Source organism: Dermacentor albipictus, chromosome 5 (assembly GCF_038994185.2).
Source record: "Dermacentor albipictus isolate Rhodes 1998 colony chromosome 5, USDA_Dalb.pri_finalv2, whole genome shotgun sequence".
Classification (NCBI taxonomy): Eukaryota; Metazoa; Arthropoda; class Arachnida; order Ixodida; family Ixodidae; genus Dermacentor; species Dermacentor albipictus.
Window position 1 is genome coordinate 4120675 of NC_091825.1, and position 17726 is coordinate 4138400.

Sequence of the window (17726 nt, forward strand, 5' to 3'; positions counted from 1 at the left end):
GTTGTATATGTCCAAGTAAGAAACTAATTGTTTATAAATAATGTGCTCGAGGAGCTTAGAACACGCGCTTGTAATAGAAATTGGTCTATAATTTGCCACTTCCGCAGTACTGCCACTTTTGTGTATAGGTATGATTTTTGCGCGTTTCCATGCTACCGGGAAGCAACCACTATCAACAGAGGACTGAAAAATTTTATTTAGGTAGGTATTTAGAGTTCCATTTATTTATTTATTTATTAGTTACCTGCATCGCCCCGTAGGGCATTACAGCAGGGAGGTTACAAACTTTAATCAATACATCAACAAATTAGTTCAATGCGTGGTAAAAAGCATCATTTTCTGTAATATGTACAATGGTCGATGGCAAACTGTTCCATTCTCGAACAGTTCTAACAAAAAAAGAATAACGGAAGACGTCACCCCTACAAGAAAATTCCCTGACCTTCAAACAGTGGTCAAGTCGCCTAGATATATAATGTGGTGCCTGGATATATTTATCGCGGATTATGCCTGTTTTAGAATAATAAATATCGTGGAAAAATTTTAATCTAATATGCCTTCTACGATCCTTCAGCTCTTGCCATTTAAGTTTAAGTTTGCTTTCTGTCATGCTAAGCTGCCGGCTATAATTACCAAGAACAAATCTAACTGCCCTATTCTGGATTTTTTCTAATTTGTTTATAAGCTCAGATGTGTGTGGGTCCCAACAAACACATCCATATTCAAGTATTGAACGTACATGACTAAAGTACAACTGCGTCTTCAAGTTACTCGGTAAATGACTAAAATTGCGCCGCAAGAACCCCAAGACTGATGCTGCCTTATTTCCAATATAGTTAACATGCTTGTTCCATCGTAAATCAGAAGTGAAAAACACACCTAGATATTTAAATTCCTTGCTTACTTTTAGAGTTGAATCATGAATTCTATACCTATAGGGATGATTAGCTCGTTTTCTTGTAAAGGTGACGTGAACAGTCTTATTTATATTTAACGACATATCCCAACGCACACACCAGTCTGCGATAGTGTTTAGGTCAACTTGCAGGATTTGTGAATCGGAAATGGCATTTATGACTCTATAAACAACACAATCATCGGCAAACATCCTGAATGAAGACTGTATACCAGCTGAAATATCATTGATATGCAACAAAAACAATAGTGGCCCCAACACTGAGCCTTGGGGAACTCCCGACGTAACTGATGCATATTGCGAAGATATACCGTTCAGAACCACAGCCTGTTTCCGCAATGACAAATATTCGGCAATCCACGCTATTATTTTACCATCCAAGTTATAAGCTTTTAATTTGGAGAGTAGGAGACTGTGTGCGACTACATCAAATGCTTTACTGAAATCCAAAAAAACGCAGTCCACAACTTGTTGCTTATCAACTGCCGTGGCTAAATCATGAATAAACTCTACCAACTGTGTATTGCACGATAAACCACGCCTGAAACCGTGTTGGCAGGGACTTAGGAGATTATGCTTAGTTAAGTGGTCCATAACACAACTATATATTACATGCTCCATAATTTTGCAGGTTATACTAGTTAAGCAAACGGGCCTGTAGTTCTGAACGGAGTTACGCACCCCACTCTTATGTATGGGCACGACTCGCGCTAACTTCCAATCATCTGGCATATCAGTTTCATTTAGGGACTTCTGAAACATCCGGACAAAATAAAAGCATAACGCGTCCGCACAGTTCCGTATGATAGCGGCAGGAATGTCATCAGGGCCGCATGCCTTAGCCTGGTTCACATCTTTTAATAATTTACGGATACCATCGACACAAAAGGTAACTTCTGGCATGGGGTCTATTTCAGCAGGTAATTCAAAACAGACAGTACGTGAGCTAGACGGCAAAAAGACAGATGAAAAATAACGGCTAAAAATTTCAACTTTAGACTCATTATCATGAATAATAGCTTCCTCATTTTTCAAAGCAGGTATTGATCTGTTGTCTTTGCCATTACGCTTCACGTACCTCCAAAATTCTTTGGTATCCCTGACAAGTCTTTCTCCTAGATTAAAGAAATAGAAGTCCTTAGCGATGTCGGACTTTTGCCTAAATTCAGTTTTTGTTGCTTTCAGCAAGGCCAAATGCTCTGGCGAATTAGACGCCTTATATCTTTGATAGTTTCGTCGCTGTCGTCGAACAAGGGCACGTAACTCTGTGTTAAACCAGGGTTTGTCTCGAGCTCGCCTACTTGATATAACTCGTGATGGGACAAAAGCTTCACGTAGTTCGAACAATTTCAATTTGAAGGTATTCCATAGTTGTTCGATATCTAGATTATCTGCGAGTGCATCAAAAGTTGGAAAGAACGACTCGAAAGCAGCGCTAATCGCCTCGTAGTTGGCCCTGCTGTAGGCATAAATCTTTCGACTAGGTGTTTTTGCAACCTTCACATACTGAACTGATAAATCTGCTAGAACAACGTTGTGATCGCTCAAACCTGGCAACACCCGTACATTGTATACAACATCAGGCACGTTACAGAGCAAAAGGTCGAGTACGTGACCTGTTCCGTCAGTGCGTGATGGCTCGTGCACATACTGATAAAAAGTATTCTGATCTAAAATATCAAAGAAAGTTGAGTATAGGCTCCCTCGAGCAGTATCCCTTGGTTCCCCAGCTGACCAGTCAATATCCGGAAGGTTAAAGTCCCCCCCTAGAACAAGGCATTCATTCTTAATAGTTTCAAGAAAATTGCCTAAATGAACTAGTGGTTCTACAGAAGGACCAGGAGGCCTATAAAATGACCCAAGAACAATTGCTTTCCCATTGAGTAGCCTTACTTTACAAAAAATCGATTCAGTTTCATTATCCGGAAATTCCATTTGCACGCTTGGGATACTATCGTGGACAAGAATAAACACCCCTCCACCACGCGTACAGCGGTCACGACGAAAACACTCGTACGTATCCGGAAATACTTCAGTGCTTGCGACAGTTGGATCAAGTCAAGATTCTGTTCCCAGAACAATGGTCGGTTGGATAGTACGAAGAAAAAAGTGAAAATCTTCAATTTTATTTTTGACACTGCGGCAGTTGACTAACAGAACGCTGACGGGGCACATCGCAGCATTAACAGTAATTTGTCATTGCTCCCGTGCAACGCCGGCTTTACCGTCCCATTGAAAGCGCCTGCTCCCCAAGTGAAGCGTATCAAACTTCAGAACTGGTTTCAAGCCTTCTTCGCTGTTTTGTTTGGCATACGCCCATAATTTTTTTCGCTTATCACGGACAGTACGGGAAAAGTCTTCAGATATAGAAACGCTCGATCCCTTGAGCTTGAATGCTTTTGCAAGCACGGCTTGGCGGTCTTTAAAAGAATTGAAACAAACAATGACGGGCCGATTTTTCCCTGCGCAGAATTTACCCAGCCTATGCGCACGTTCAATAGCTAACGAAGGCAATTCAAGCTTCGCAGTGCACAGACTTATTATGAGTTCCTCAGACTGGGCTGCCGTCTCATTGGCATTAGAATCTGCCAAGCCATAAAAAAGCAAATTATTGCGCCTCCCACGATTTTCCAAGTCGTCCAATTTTTTAATCATGCCTGCCAAAGCATCATGATCTTGTCGCTGCTGATCTTCAACGTTAGCCAAGGTTTTTTCAATTGTGTCGATCTTTGCTAGCTTAGTTTCCAACGAAAGAAGGCGAGCTTTAACGTCAGTAACGTCTGCGGTGAGCTGCGATAACTTGGAAAGTATTGCACCTTGACCCTTTAACAGTTCTTGGATTTGTTCAGCAGTTGACGGACCTGGGTTACACTCAATATCTCCGCCACAAAGCAGCAAAATAAGTAGATAAAATGCCGGGCTACGAAAAAGTGAAAAGTGCCGTTTGACATGCACACGATTCGACACCACAGAACCGCGTCTCCGACAGGAAAAAGTAAGATAAAGCAGTTGGGGTGGAACCGGCAAAATAAAGCGAGACGCTTTCAAAGAGCAAAAAGAGCCAACCTGCGTGAGCAGTAGAAAACTTGTAAGGGTCACCGCCATCTCGCCGGTTCCACGCCCCATCGTCACAGTGCTGCTCCGCTGCTTTTGTAGCTGACACTTGACAGCGTCAACGCCCTCTTGGCAATGTTGCCAGCTCAGAAACGGAAAATGTCCAAATTCGTCACCAGCTGGACACTGTTGTAGCTTGAAGGCCTCGAACAAATCTGTCGAAGACGAAGAACCGCTGTCGAACAATTCCAGGCATACGTCGTCGAAGGGTAATCCGTGAGGAAGAACCGCCAGGGAAAGGTTCGCCGTAAACACCTGCGTGAGCAGTAGAAAACTTGTAAGGGTCACCGCCATCTCGCCGGTTCCACGCCCCATCGTCACAGTGCTGCTCCGCTGCTTTTGTAGCTGACACTTGACAGCGTCAACGCCCTCTTGGCAATGTTGCCAGCTCAGAAACGGAAAATGTCCAAATTCGTCACCAGCTGGACACTGTTGTAGCTTGAAGGCCTCGAACAAATCTGTCGAAGACGAAGAACCGCTGTCGAACAATTCCAGGCATACGTCGTCGAAGGGTAATCCGTGAGGAAGAACCGCCAGGGAAAGGTTCGCCGTAAACACCTGCGTGAGCAGTAGAAAACTTGTAAGGGTCACCGCCATCTCGCCGGTTCCACGCCCATGCATATCTACATGAAAACTCATTTGGAATGCCGTCAGGACCAAGGCTCTTCTTAACATCAATATTCAGCAAAAGATTTAAAACACCTTGTTCATTGATTTCAATGTCTGCAATGGGTGGTCTAGCAGCTGTGTATGAGGTGTATGACCATTATCTTTAGTAAAAACGGATGCAAAGTAAGCATTAAAATTATCAGCTTGCATTGCAGCAGTACTGCAGGATTCTGAGGATAACGGGTTTGTGGATGGGTTGACATGCCGCCAAAACTTCTGCGGCGCCTCTTTAAGGAACTTCGCAAGTGTCACATTTTATAAAACTTGGCTTTAGATTCTTTTATAAGGCATTTCAGGTCATGGCTCATGTGTTGAATTGAGATCTTCTTATCGGGGGTTGGATTCCTCGAACAGTCCCCACGTTTTCGCCTTAATCTTCTCTTTAGATGTATAACTTCCCTTGTAATCCAAGGATTTTTCCTTTTAATTCTTTTACAGCACTTTGGCATGTAGTTTTTAATACAATCCATGACCGTTGCAAAGTAGTAGTCCCATAAATCATCCGTACTAGTATTTGACTCAGAGATGAAAAAAATGGTCGAAAGAACGCTGTAAAAAGTCTAACACACCAACATCATTAGCAGAGGAAAACTTCAAAAATGTTTTATGAAGAGCACATGGGTATGTTCAGGTCCTAAGCTTAGGAATGCTTGCACCATTTTATGGTCCGAAAGACCATCTCCCGTTTTACATATTTCTAGATAAGGCATTAAAGAATTTGACAGAAAAATTAAATCAAGTATTGATGACTTAGTCTCACAGATTCTTGTATAATCTGTCACTACCTGGGTTAGGCCTAAACAGAAAGCTAGCTCCAAAAGCTGGTCACAACTTGAAACCTCAGTCTGTCCCGGTGAACGTGTCGGCCAATCAATGCTGGCCAAGTTAAAATCACCTAAAAGTATAATGTTATTGCCTTTATGCATGTTAGACTCCATAAATTTTCTTAAATGAAAAATAACATCTACGGGTGAGTTAGGAGCCCTGTAAATACAACCAATGAGGACTTGATGTTCACCCAACTTTGTTTTGATCCAGACCGTTTCCATCGCTTTCTCGGTCTCGAGAATATCGTATGGTACACCATTCTTTATCAAGAATGCTACGCCACCACTTCGACCTTCCCAATCTCTTCTGACAATTGAATACCCAGGGGGTGTGACCTCTGAATCACTTACATCCTTACGCAGCCATGTCTCTGTTATACCCATAACACCTAGTTCATGTTCCAAGACAATGCTCTCTAGGGATTCCAACTTATTTAGGATACTTCTGGCATTCACATTAATAATACTGAACTTTGCATCTTTTGTATGGGGTTGTCAGGTGTTTCTTGCGTGAAGTGGTTGCACAACTTTGACCCTTTCATGTTTATCTTCATCCCAACTGAACATTACATTATTAACTTTCAATTTATCGAAGATCAATGCCACTTTTGCTCCACCTTTCCTTTCCTCAGAGCAAGAATTCCACAGCTTCTTTCGTAATTCAACAATGCTTTTAGAATAATCTTTGCTAATGCTAATCTGGGTGCCTTTGAGCTTGGAACAATTTTTTAGTGTTCTTATCCCTGAAATCTACGAACTTTAGTATGATCGGGCGGTTCACACCAGGAATCCTCTTTCCGAGCCTGTGAATCCTCTCAATGGAGCCTAACTTAAGCTTGAGTATACCTTCGTATATGTCCTCGTTTACTTTTTTCATTAGCATTTCCTCACTTTCTAACCCTTCTTCCACAACTTCGCGTACAATTATGTTGTTTCGTCGAGATCAGTTTTCTAAATCATCAACTTTACAGCCGAGCTCAGCCAAATTAGCATCATTCCTGATAACTAAATTCTCAATTTTAGTGAGCCTGTCACGTGTTTCATCCAGAGACAGCAATTTATTTTCTATCGTTGACAGCCTGTTTTCAACAAGTTGCAAACTAGTATCAGAGGAAGCTTGCTTTTCTTGTATTTCATTAAGCTTAAGCAGGATTTTCTTCTGCGTTTCAAGTAGTTCCTTAAGCATCTCGTCAGTCAGAGGACCAGGGTTTTCTACAACGTCTCCGGATATTAACAGGAACATCCTCACCACTGACAGTCTCATAAGCAATTCTTATCTATCTTAGCTGTGTTACAAGCGTCAGCGTATAAGTGTAAATGTGGCCACTATCGTATCAGTGTAAATGTGGCCACTATCATTGCCACTTGTGATTTGTTGCATGCCCATGATTGCGGACGAGAAGAATCGAAAGGCGCCTTTTTTGTTGTTGTTGTTGACCACAACCATTATAAAGCCTACACATAATAAAGGCAAATTTGGTTGTAGCTTTCTTTTTGTAATGGAAGTGCGGAAAGTATGAAATGCGGCATCTGCTTAAGAATGTTTGGTGCATGCAGACCGCTTGGTTTGTCTTGAAGAGTCATTCACATAGCACTCGACAGATTGGAAGCGCGATCATTATTAGTTAGACTTGGCACATGACATATCTCTGCAGCAAGTTCTGGGTGCGATCATTACACAGGAAATAAAAAAAATAGAATTTGGACGACAAAATTTAGGGGTGCGATCATTACGCGAGTGCGATCATTGTGCGAGTAAATACAGTAAGCAAAAGCTAGTGCTTTGCCTCATCTGATGGTAAGCACAAGAAAAAAAAGACAAAAAAAACATGCTTGTCTGTTTCGAAGTGTCTGACACAGGGATGAATAGCCGCCATCATCGAGGCACTCTACAGAGGGGCCTTGAACACTGCCATCTTGGAGAATAATCTAAAGAAAACAAAAAATTAACTGCCGCACACGTGACGTGTGACGTTGCTGAGTGTGGCGTCACAAAAGCCCCGCCCTAGATGGGTGTGTTGTGAAAATGTCTCCTGGCTCTTGCCAACACTGCAAATGTGGTTTTGGTTTCGTATTCAATTTTAACACGCAGCCAATTTTCGGATCCATTTTCTTGGAAAAAAGGTTTGTGTTAGATTGAGGTAAATACAGTACATGAATGGCTGTGGGGACACAATGTGCATAGTTGGCTTCTACTGCCTTGCTATCTTGCTGTGCTTGATCTCCTTCAGGTACCTGTTAAATAGCCAGGCTCGGTGTCGGGTGCCCTTTCAAACATGGCAGCTAATGTGCCAGTGACGACTGTTAATGGGTCCCTCACCAGGTCTGGCCATTTTTAGCTGACAAGCGCGGAGCATACAGTACACGGATAACGATTCTGTCTGCAAGGTATTACACTACGGTTGTGCTGGCTCTGCCCCGGGATCCAGGAACACTCTGCGGTAGCTGCCACCTTGACGTGGAAGACTATATCGCCACGTATGAGCATATGTGCATGTGTGCCGCGGAAAGATCTGAAATTTCAAACTGAACGCCGTTTTCCTTTCTCCTTGTGGCCACTGCACTCCAAGCCGGAGAATGACGTACACATGCTAGTGCACTTATGTACACATGTTCATGCTGTGACGTTGCTCGTGGTGGCATGTGACTTCAAGAATTATTCAAGGCAACATCTGTTCTTTGTGTAGTATGTTGCTTGAATGGACGAATGAAAGCTTAGAGAAATAATAAAACACACAAACCGAATGTCTGCATGTTTTTGTTTTACTTCACACAGCAGCAAGAGAGATGTACTTCCTTTTCGTCTGCTTGTTCCCAGTCGTGCAGTTGCGCGCACAGACACCAAAACTATGTAATTTCCTACCATGTTCCAGTGTGCGATCATGCTCTGTGATCCGCTTGTGTCTGCCTCAGTGTTCGTGTAGCACAGACTTGTACCACTGGTCAGTTGTCCTCGTGCACAGGGCGCAAAATCATGTGCTGCGCAAAAAGAAGCAAATGCAACACCTCGCGCGCGATGCCATCAGCGGAAGTGCGCTTCGCCGTAAAAAAGCGAGGAGAAAAAAAAAAATGAAGGCGGGGCCCATGACGTATGTGTCATGCGATCCTTGAGGTCCGGTATAGGAGAACACAGGGAAGGAATTTCGCTTGCAGAGGCTAGATGGGGTGAGTGGAGAGAGTGTCTCGCTATGCAGTGGAGCTCGCTTCCTGAAATCATCAGGTTGTGGCACTGAAATATTTCTGTCTTGGCTTCAATGAGCCGATTTGAAAATTTTTTTTGGCAGAATGCTCCCTAGAGGACATGTAACTACTTCCAGCATATAACGAAAATTTTCTGTGGGCCCTGGTGAGGGGCCCTTTAAAGGGACGCTGAAGAAAAATGCGTGAGTCAGTTTGGAATGATGGAGTATTCTATTTTCACTAATTTTGCACTAATAGGTTGGCCAAGAAAGCGTAAGAGGTTATTGACTGAACATGAAGCACTGTAGTATGATAGATGTGATACAACACAAAGGCAGTGCTGAAGCTTTTGTTTGTCTCTTGAGCTTTTTGTCTGCGTGTGTGTGTGCAAGTCTGTTTTTTGTGAACCTTGCTGTGCAGCATAGATGCTTATTTAAATGAAAGCACCCTCATGAAAGACCCTCATTTCAGTATTGCTACTTGTCTATTGAGCTGTCCAACAAGTGACAGAGAGAAATGAGGGCCGTGACTTGCAGGCTACTTTGACTGGGACGAGTACCTGAAGGAGACCAACTCCCAACCCGCACCGTCAACATGCTTCAAGCAGGCAAGTAGACTTCAGCAACCTCTTCCAAATTGTGTAACTGCAGTTTCTTGTGGTAGGGGGGTAAGCAAGTTGTCTCGAGTAATGTTGGTCACTGGGCTGCATCAATGGAATCCTGCATTTGCACCAAACTGGTCAGCCTCGTAAAAATACTGCATTTATTTATTGGTTTATAAGAAATACCTTGTAGGCCCCGAAAGGGGCATCTACTATGAGATAGATGTGAACAACAGTAATACAATCAACTTAAGAAAAAAAGGAAAAGAAATGCATACTGTGAGCTAGAAAGTAATGACAAGAAAGTGAAACGAATTATGGGAAATAATTGTGTGATGCGTTTAAAATGATAAGTTAACCGGCGCATAAAAGTATAGTGAAATCATGGTAAATATTGTGCAACCAAATTCAATAGACAACACAGTTGCTACAAGGCAGCCATAGGAGATGATAATACAAAACCGCTAATGTAAACATAAAATAAAAATAAACATTACATAAGCTCAAAAAAGGCATGTGCAAAAGACTTCCGAACTTACTGTGGTTGGTTTCAGAAATGTCAGCGAGGTCATTCTATATTTGTACTGCATGCAGCAGACGCATTGAATGACTGCATCCCACTGTATCTGCACAGGAAACTGAAATTGAAGGAATATGATGCAGGCTGGGGGGGGGGGGGGTGGGGCACAGCTTTGATGGCTTGAATAACAGTTGAGAACGTCTAGTTATAACGCCAGTGTATGTATACTGGTCGTTTAAAATAGTAGTACCTCTTAGCATGGTGTGATGTGCACAGTTATTTATTTATTTATTTATATTTATTTATAGTACCCTCCGGGCTTACAATGAAGCATTACAGAGGGGAGGGGCTAATAAATACAGACAAGTATGCAAGAAAGGAGAAAGGAAAACACGAGTACTAATCAGATGACAATGCTATTAGATTTGTCGGACGATCCTACCGCTGCACAAGAGTAAAGGTTTACGCAGAATTAAACCGAAGGCTTTTAAACACCAATACCCAAACATAACTTAAGCAGCTTAACTTCACGAACAGCCTGTTCTTACCCTATCGCAGTGGGTAAGTGTGATGTATGATACAATCGCGCTAGCTTTGCGGTCTCTATTCCGAACACGTGCTTGCATCATACAAAGTTTTCATCACGCTGACTCACATTTGTTCCTTTAATCCATACAGGGCACGTTTCTTAAACAAACAACCACACTTGCGTAACTTACGCAACACAGAGGAACCGTTGAACAAATGTGTCTTTTACTAACTAGCTCTTCGCACGCGTACTAGAGAAGTCAGAATACGGCTGCCCTCGACACACACGAGCAACCCAGTCAAAAACCTTCTGCTTCCTTCCGTCCGCACAGGACACGCGCTAATAGACCTAAGAGCTCTTCTCAGTGCAAATCACGCACTTACTGAATACCTGCGCGCTTAACCTTAGAAAATTCAAAAAGCACTTGAAAAGAAAGAACGCTAAATAACACACGCGCATTACGATAGGCCTCTCAACGATAACCTTGACCTTCAGGTTACTCACGCATACACAAAAAAAAAGAAAGCCTATATACTTATTAATGAATACCTTGCGAGACTACAGGTTTACTTTAAACGCGTCTTTCAAATCTCGAGCTTCTCAAACAAAACATAAACAGAGCTCATACCTTACATATTGAAAGAAATCCTAGTCTCAAATCGTGAAAATTTGCAAATGCTCAAAAATAAAACAAAACAACACGTTTTCCTACTACGGAAGCTCTCTTGGCCTCCCGTTCCCGATTGCTTACGACTGACTCATACTTTCAGCCGTACCCGAGGTGGCCGCGGTTTGAAAGCTATTCTGGCTGCCGAGGAACAACAAAAGGGCTGACTCACTATCAGCTACCCCAAGACATTACAGTCCCCTGCCAATTTGTGTCCTGGCGCCCCGCTTTCCTCACAAACTCAATTGACCGCGTCGCTACTTCCCACCTGGTCTCGTCTTGCCACCTTGCGCTTCTTCGTACTGCACGCTGAGCTATAAAAAGAACTACGGAACGACGAGGAGTTTAACAGCCCCGTGCCCTTTGTCCGCGTCCGTGCACAACATGCTTCTCGGTCCCCCTTTGACCGGTGGCTCGAACATGTTTGATGCGTCAACATCGTCCGTGACGACCGCACCTGTCTTTTCTCCGCGCCCTGCCCTTCTGGGTCTCTCGCCGTCTTTGGCGGCGCTACATTAGTCACCGCATTCCGATATTTTCGGCGCTTCTTTCTGCAGTGCTTTCTCCTCGAACTCTCTTTCATGCCGTCGTCTCGCGCCTCGTGCTGGCCGTTACACATCTCGTCGGCCCAGATCGGTCTCTAACCCGCACAGTCTGATTGATTTTCATTTTTATCAACATTCTCTCTGCCTCGACTGGTGGACAGCTCAACCGACTCTGGCACAATGCAGCAGGCTTTACTCGAGTTATGCAACTCGCACTCTTGCGAACTGCCCTCTACTGCATTGCCCAGCTCACACTGTGCATCGACACACAGCCCGTCGGTCTCGATCGCTGTCTCACACGCACAGTCTGAATGATTCCTAATTAAATCATCCCTCTCTAGGCTACCTAGACTGGCGGAGAGCCGCACCGATCCCTGGACAATGCAGTTGTTCTCTTGTGAACTATGGAGCTCGCCATCCCGAGAACTACTTTCAACTGCATCATCCAGCTGGCACATTACTTCTGCTCGCAGATCTGACTCGACATGGGTGCTCACGTCTGTCAAGTCAACAGTACCGTGTACCTCGCTAACAACCTCGATACCATGAGATGCGACGCACACACACGGTAACTGTGCCAATTTGTTCGCAGCTGGCCTAGCTGTCTCTACAGTCCTCTGCTGGCACAGCACCTCGTCGCTCTCACTCTGGCCTTTAACGGCCTCTGTTGCCACTAAGGCTTCGTTAGCTGCTAGCACTTCGAGTTCACCTATGAACGCGCTGCTACTCTCGCAGGTACTACTACTTTCCTCGGCTTTTGAGCAAAATCTGCTATCTACTTCCTCACACTTTCGCTGCGTCCAGCCTACAGATTTCTTAAGCCGCTGTTGACTTCATGCGTTTAGCTGCTGCAAATCCTGTATCTGTTTCTTTACTGCTGCAATTTCTTTTTCAACCTCCTGCCGTTTTTGCTCACGCTCTTGGCGTTTTCGCTCGCGCTCTTGGCGTTCTTGCTTAATTGATTCCTGTTCCTGTATTTTTCTTAGAAGTCGTTTACCCATTTGTTCTATGAATTTCGAATCATTGTTACTTTCTAGAATTGTCTTACGAATTTCTGATTCTGTCAAGTCCTCCTCTACGTTTACCTCTATCTCCTCACACAACCACAACAGGTCAGCCCTCGTCAAACACATTAGGACCATGGTCGCTACTTTAAGCTTTGGCTCTGCTGTCACACAATACTTGCTGCGATACCCACGCAAATCAAAATACAAGTAAAAGATCCCCAGCGAATCAAATCAAAAACTCAGTGAAATTGAAGCCTGGTAAATCTTACAGCCAAAACCAAACAAACGCTTACCCACTGAAGCAGCACCATATCACCAGTCCTGTTCTGCCGTATCCAGTCAGTTGCAAGAGGTGGTCAATCTCAAGTCGCCTCCAACTTGATCAGGATGCCGGTTGGTCACCATGCGCCAACGTCCGTCAGCTGCCGTTGCTGTCTCCGAGTCGTAGGCCGATCTACGAGCCATAGGCCGATCTCACCGCTGCCAACCAGATATTAGATTCGTCAGACGATCCTACCGCTGTCAAGCAGATTTAGGAGTCGTCGGACTATCTAGCCGCTGCCACAATTTGAAGGAGTTGAAGGTCGTAGAGAGGAACTTGGTGAACAGGATTTATTTACATATTAAGCATTTTAAGCAAGATACATTGGCAGTCTAGCGCGACTCCCATATAGAGCCCAGAAGATTAACATACAGCAAACAGCATTCGAGCACACAGCTCACTACTACATTTCGAGCATGACCACGAGCACTCAGCTCCCGACGACGAGCACGACACGAGCACCCTCTAGCAGCCGGCAAATGGTGCTTATAAGCTCTCCGCTTGACGTCATCGTTCGGCGTGGACGGAGTCCGAGTGGTTGGAAACGTTCATCCAGTCATTGTAAACTTGCCGCCGCCCCGCAGTACGGCCCACACACACCAAGGCACACAAGTTCGAGCGCACACACACAAAGGCTCCGGAGCCGACGTCAGAGGGCTTTGTAGAACTCTCGGTGCCGCATAGCTCGCGGTGCCGCATAGCTCGCGGTGCCGCATAGCTCTCGGTGTCGACGACCGAGGGCTTCGTAGAACTGTGCTCCGTCCCGGGTGGCGCGGCGGAGTACCACATTCCTGAGCTGACCGCGTGCCACGTGGCTGCCGGTCATCCGCAGTTCTCGGAAGGGCGCCTCGTCTGGTGGGCTTGGAACACGTGCAGCGGGCCGAAAGCTGGCACGTTGCCACCCCGTATGGCCATTCCTAACAATGCATGGTACGATGTAAAAATAATGCGAGAGTGACACAAAAAAAAGCATATTATGGTAAAAATAATAATTATACAAAGAAAAACGGAAAACTGCGATAATACAGAATAAATATAAATACATGGTATATAGGACAAGTTAGAGTGAGACAATAAGCACAGAATGATAGAGAATAAAGCATAATACAAAATACACTGTTTGTAGATTAGGTAGATAATAAAAAAGAAAACTTATAAACAATACTGATCAGGAGAAAACAGAATTGCTTCGTTATACATTCACATCATGGCATACTAGATAATATTAGTAAGTGCCTTACGGAAGTTATCTGTGTTAGTTATATAGACTAGTGGATCCGGTAGGTGATTCCATTCCTGGCATGATTTTGGAAGAAATGAATTACCATAGGTAGACATATTGTGGAATGGGATGTTCACCTTATGACGATGGTCCAAGCGTGCAGAAGTAAAAGAGGCTGGTTCAATAAAGCGTGGCTTGAGTGTAGGAATTAAATGGTATATTTTATGGAACAGACAAAGGCGAGCGATTTTTCTGCGTTTGGAAAGGAGAGATATGTTGAGGGCAAGTCTGATGCTAGTTACGCTTGCTGTGCACTGGTAATTGTTATGAATAAAACGAACGGACCGATTCTGCACAGCTTCTAAGCTGTTAATTAATGTTAATTGATGAGGGTCCCATATTGAGGATGCATACTCTAGATTAGGCCGAATGTAGGTGACATATAACTGTTTTTTCAGGGAAGAAGGTGCGAGTGAAAAATTTTAAGATAGCCCAGCATGCAGTTAGCTTTTGATGTAATGTGTTCGATATGTCGTTTCCATGAGAGATTATTTGAACTGTGCACTCCAAAGTATTTATAACAAGATACTGATTCAAGTGGGATGTTGTTCAGATGGTAGTTATAAAAATATACTTGGCTGCGTGAGATTCTCATGAATTTACATTTTGAAGTGTTAAGATTCATGTGCCAGTGGGAGCACCAAGTTGTAACATTATCAAGGTCTGATTGTAATGTAACCATATCAGAATCGTTAGTTATTTTTCGGTAAATTACGCAATTGTCGGCAAACAAACAAATAGAGCTAGTGATTTGATTAGGCAGGTCGGTAATATAAATGAGGAAGAGCAAAGGCACCAACACAGAGCCTGGAGGTACACCCGATTCTACTGGCACCTCTGGTGAGTCATTGTCATTGATGATTACATATTGGGTACGATTGCAAAGAAAGCTGCAAATCCATTTGAATACTAAAGGGTCAATATTTAGAAAGCTTTGCTTATAGATGAGTAACTGGTGATTAACTTTATCAGAGGCTTTAGAAAAGTAAAAAAATACAGTCTCTCGCAATACCCGAGTCCAAGAACGCATGCAAGTCATTAGTGAATGTTATTAGTTGTGCTTCACAAGAAAAAGATTTTCTGAAACCGTGCTGATAAGGGCTAAAAAATTTGTTTGATTCAAGAAAGTTTACAAGGTGAGTGAAAATGATGTGCTTAAAAGTTTTGCAGAGTACTGAAGTTAATGAGATGGGTCTGTAATTCAAAGGGTGATGTGGGTTTCCCGATTTAAAAAGCGGGGTCACCTTACCAGTTTTCCAATCAAGGGGTAGGGTACTGTCGTTAAGTGATCTAGTAAAAATAAAGGTAAATATGATGGAGCTATATTCTGCAGTGTTTTGCAGAAACTTGGAAATAATACCGTCAATACCACATGATGATGATTGCTTTTTCTTGAAAATTCTGGCTCGGATACCTGCTGGGTCTAGGGTAATAAGATCCATCGCCGGAAAGTTAACGGATGTAAAAGAGGGATAGTCACTTAAATTTTCTGTGCAGAATGATTGGGCAAATGTGTTGCTTAGTACAGAAGCACAAAGATGATTTGGAACTTGATCGCCTGAATCATTTACGAGACTTATAACGCTATCTTTGGTACATTTCATAACGTTCGAAAAGCATTTTGGGTTAGTTTCTATCAGAGACGGTAGGGTTGAGTTAAAGAAGTTAAATTTGGACGTGTTTAAAGCGCTTGTATAGGCTTTCGCAGCAGATGTATATGCTAACCACTGATCAGCGTTTAATGACCTTTTGGCGGAACGAAAAAGTCTGCATTTTTTGTTGGATAATATTTTCAGATAGGTATTGTACCAAGGGGCGTTAGAAAACTGATGAATTATTCTAAGTGGAATATATTTGTGGGTAAGATGCATTACTGTAGTTTTAAAAGATAACCACATTTCTTGAGCTGATAAGTTTACATGTGTCATAAGGAAGTAGTCAAGAAAAGCTGATAGCTTAGAGTTTATAGCGTTAAAGTTAGCCTTTTTGTAGTCCCTAATATATTTGGTGTGTTTCTTTACTTTTGTAGGCGGAATGGAAATGTTAAAGTGTAAGATGTCATGGTCGCTTAGGCCAGGCACGTGGGTCACTGGTGAAACCTTATTAGCATGAGTGGTCAGAATCAAGTCAAGCAACGAAATTGTAGTAGATGTGACAGGTGTTGGTTCGATAAACGAGCTGTGCAAGGTTAAAATCTACGCAAACTTTAAGAAATCCTGTAGCCTCTGCAGATGTCGGATTAGAAAAGGGGCATGAACGCAACCAGTCAATAGTTGGGAAATTAAAGTCTCCTAAAAGAAACATAGGTGAACCAGGAAATCGAATGGATATTTCGCTTAGGGTGTCAAGAATTTTTTCTGCAAAATCACAATTGCGATTAAGGGGACGATAACAGACCCCTATGATTATTTTTCATGAAACCAATAGATAGGCAGCACCAGAGTAATTCGAAATTAGTAGTTACACTCAAAAGGAATGATTCAAAACTAGAGTTAATAGCAATTAAAACACCACCGCCTTTTCTATCGGCGTGGTCTAGCTCATATACAGTAAATTTCTTGTTGCACTGAAAGAGCTCGCCTGCCTCTATTTTGTCAGAGAGCCAGGTTTCCGTTAGTACAACAATATCAGCTCCAGTACCGTTAATTAAACTGTTCAAACTATCTCTTTTAGGAAAAATGCTCCGAATATTAGTAAAGATTACGAATGCTGTTGCCGATGGGCCTCTACCCTTCGTGTGGGCCTATTTATTTCCTGTATAGACACGTCCAGAACGCGTTGCTCCTGCGGACATGGCCACAGCATTGCCCGTTTGTCTGCCAGTATTCACTTAAATAACGGAATTTTCGTCGGCATTGAACATGTAGCACTTTCCTTCCGAGAATAGTCTTTTGTAGCTTAATTTGAAGTTAGTGTTCAAGCCTCTACCGAATTCCAAAAGTTTCTTCCGGGCATGACGTGTGGCTTCACAAAAGTCTTCGCTTACGCTGATACCTGTTCCCGTGAAAGACGATCGTTTCGAAAACACCAGCTCTTTTTTCTTGAATGTAGTAAACTTCACTACTAGAGGCCTATTTTTGCCGCTGGCAAATTTCCCGATTCTATGCAAACGCTCTATACTATCAAGTGGTAAACGTATATCCAGTTTGTCTGAGGCGATGGAGATAATTGTTTCTCCACACTGACACACATTCTCAGACGGGCCATCGGGTATCCCGAAAAATGTAAGATTTCTCGTCGTGACCTGTCTTCAGCATCGTCAAGTCGCCCACGAAGCGTTGCGGTTTCTCGCTGCACGAGTTTTATATTTTGGCACGTGTGACTCATTTCTTGCTGCAACGTCTCAAAGCCAATAGTCTGACATTCTAGAGCTTGTAGGCGTTCATTAATATCAGTGATGCTAAGTGTGATGGACTGCTGTGAAAGTTTAAGCTCTTCTATTGCCTGTGACATACTGGATTGGTTTGTTCCAATGCGAATACAACGTGCGTTTTTTCTTTTACAGTTTTAAACAATTCGGCCATAATGTTATTATCGGGACCAGGGT

General features: G+C 43.2%; 1 protein-coding gene across 18 annotated transcripts in view; it reads left to right on the top strand.

Moving 5' to 3' along the window:
• Nucleotides 1-17726, top strand: part of Scm (Polycomb protein Scm) — a 426899-nt gene that overhangs the window by 115659 nt on the left and 293514 nt on the right. For all 18 annotated transcript variants that reach the window (XM_070538219.1, XM_070538231.1, XM_070538222.1 and 15 more), the window contains one exon: nt 9243-9313. In XM_070538219.1, coding sequence (XP_070394320.1) covers nt 9243-9313 — 71 coding nt within the window. The remainder of the gene's footprint in view (nt 1-9242; nt 9314-17726) is intronic.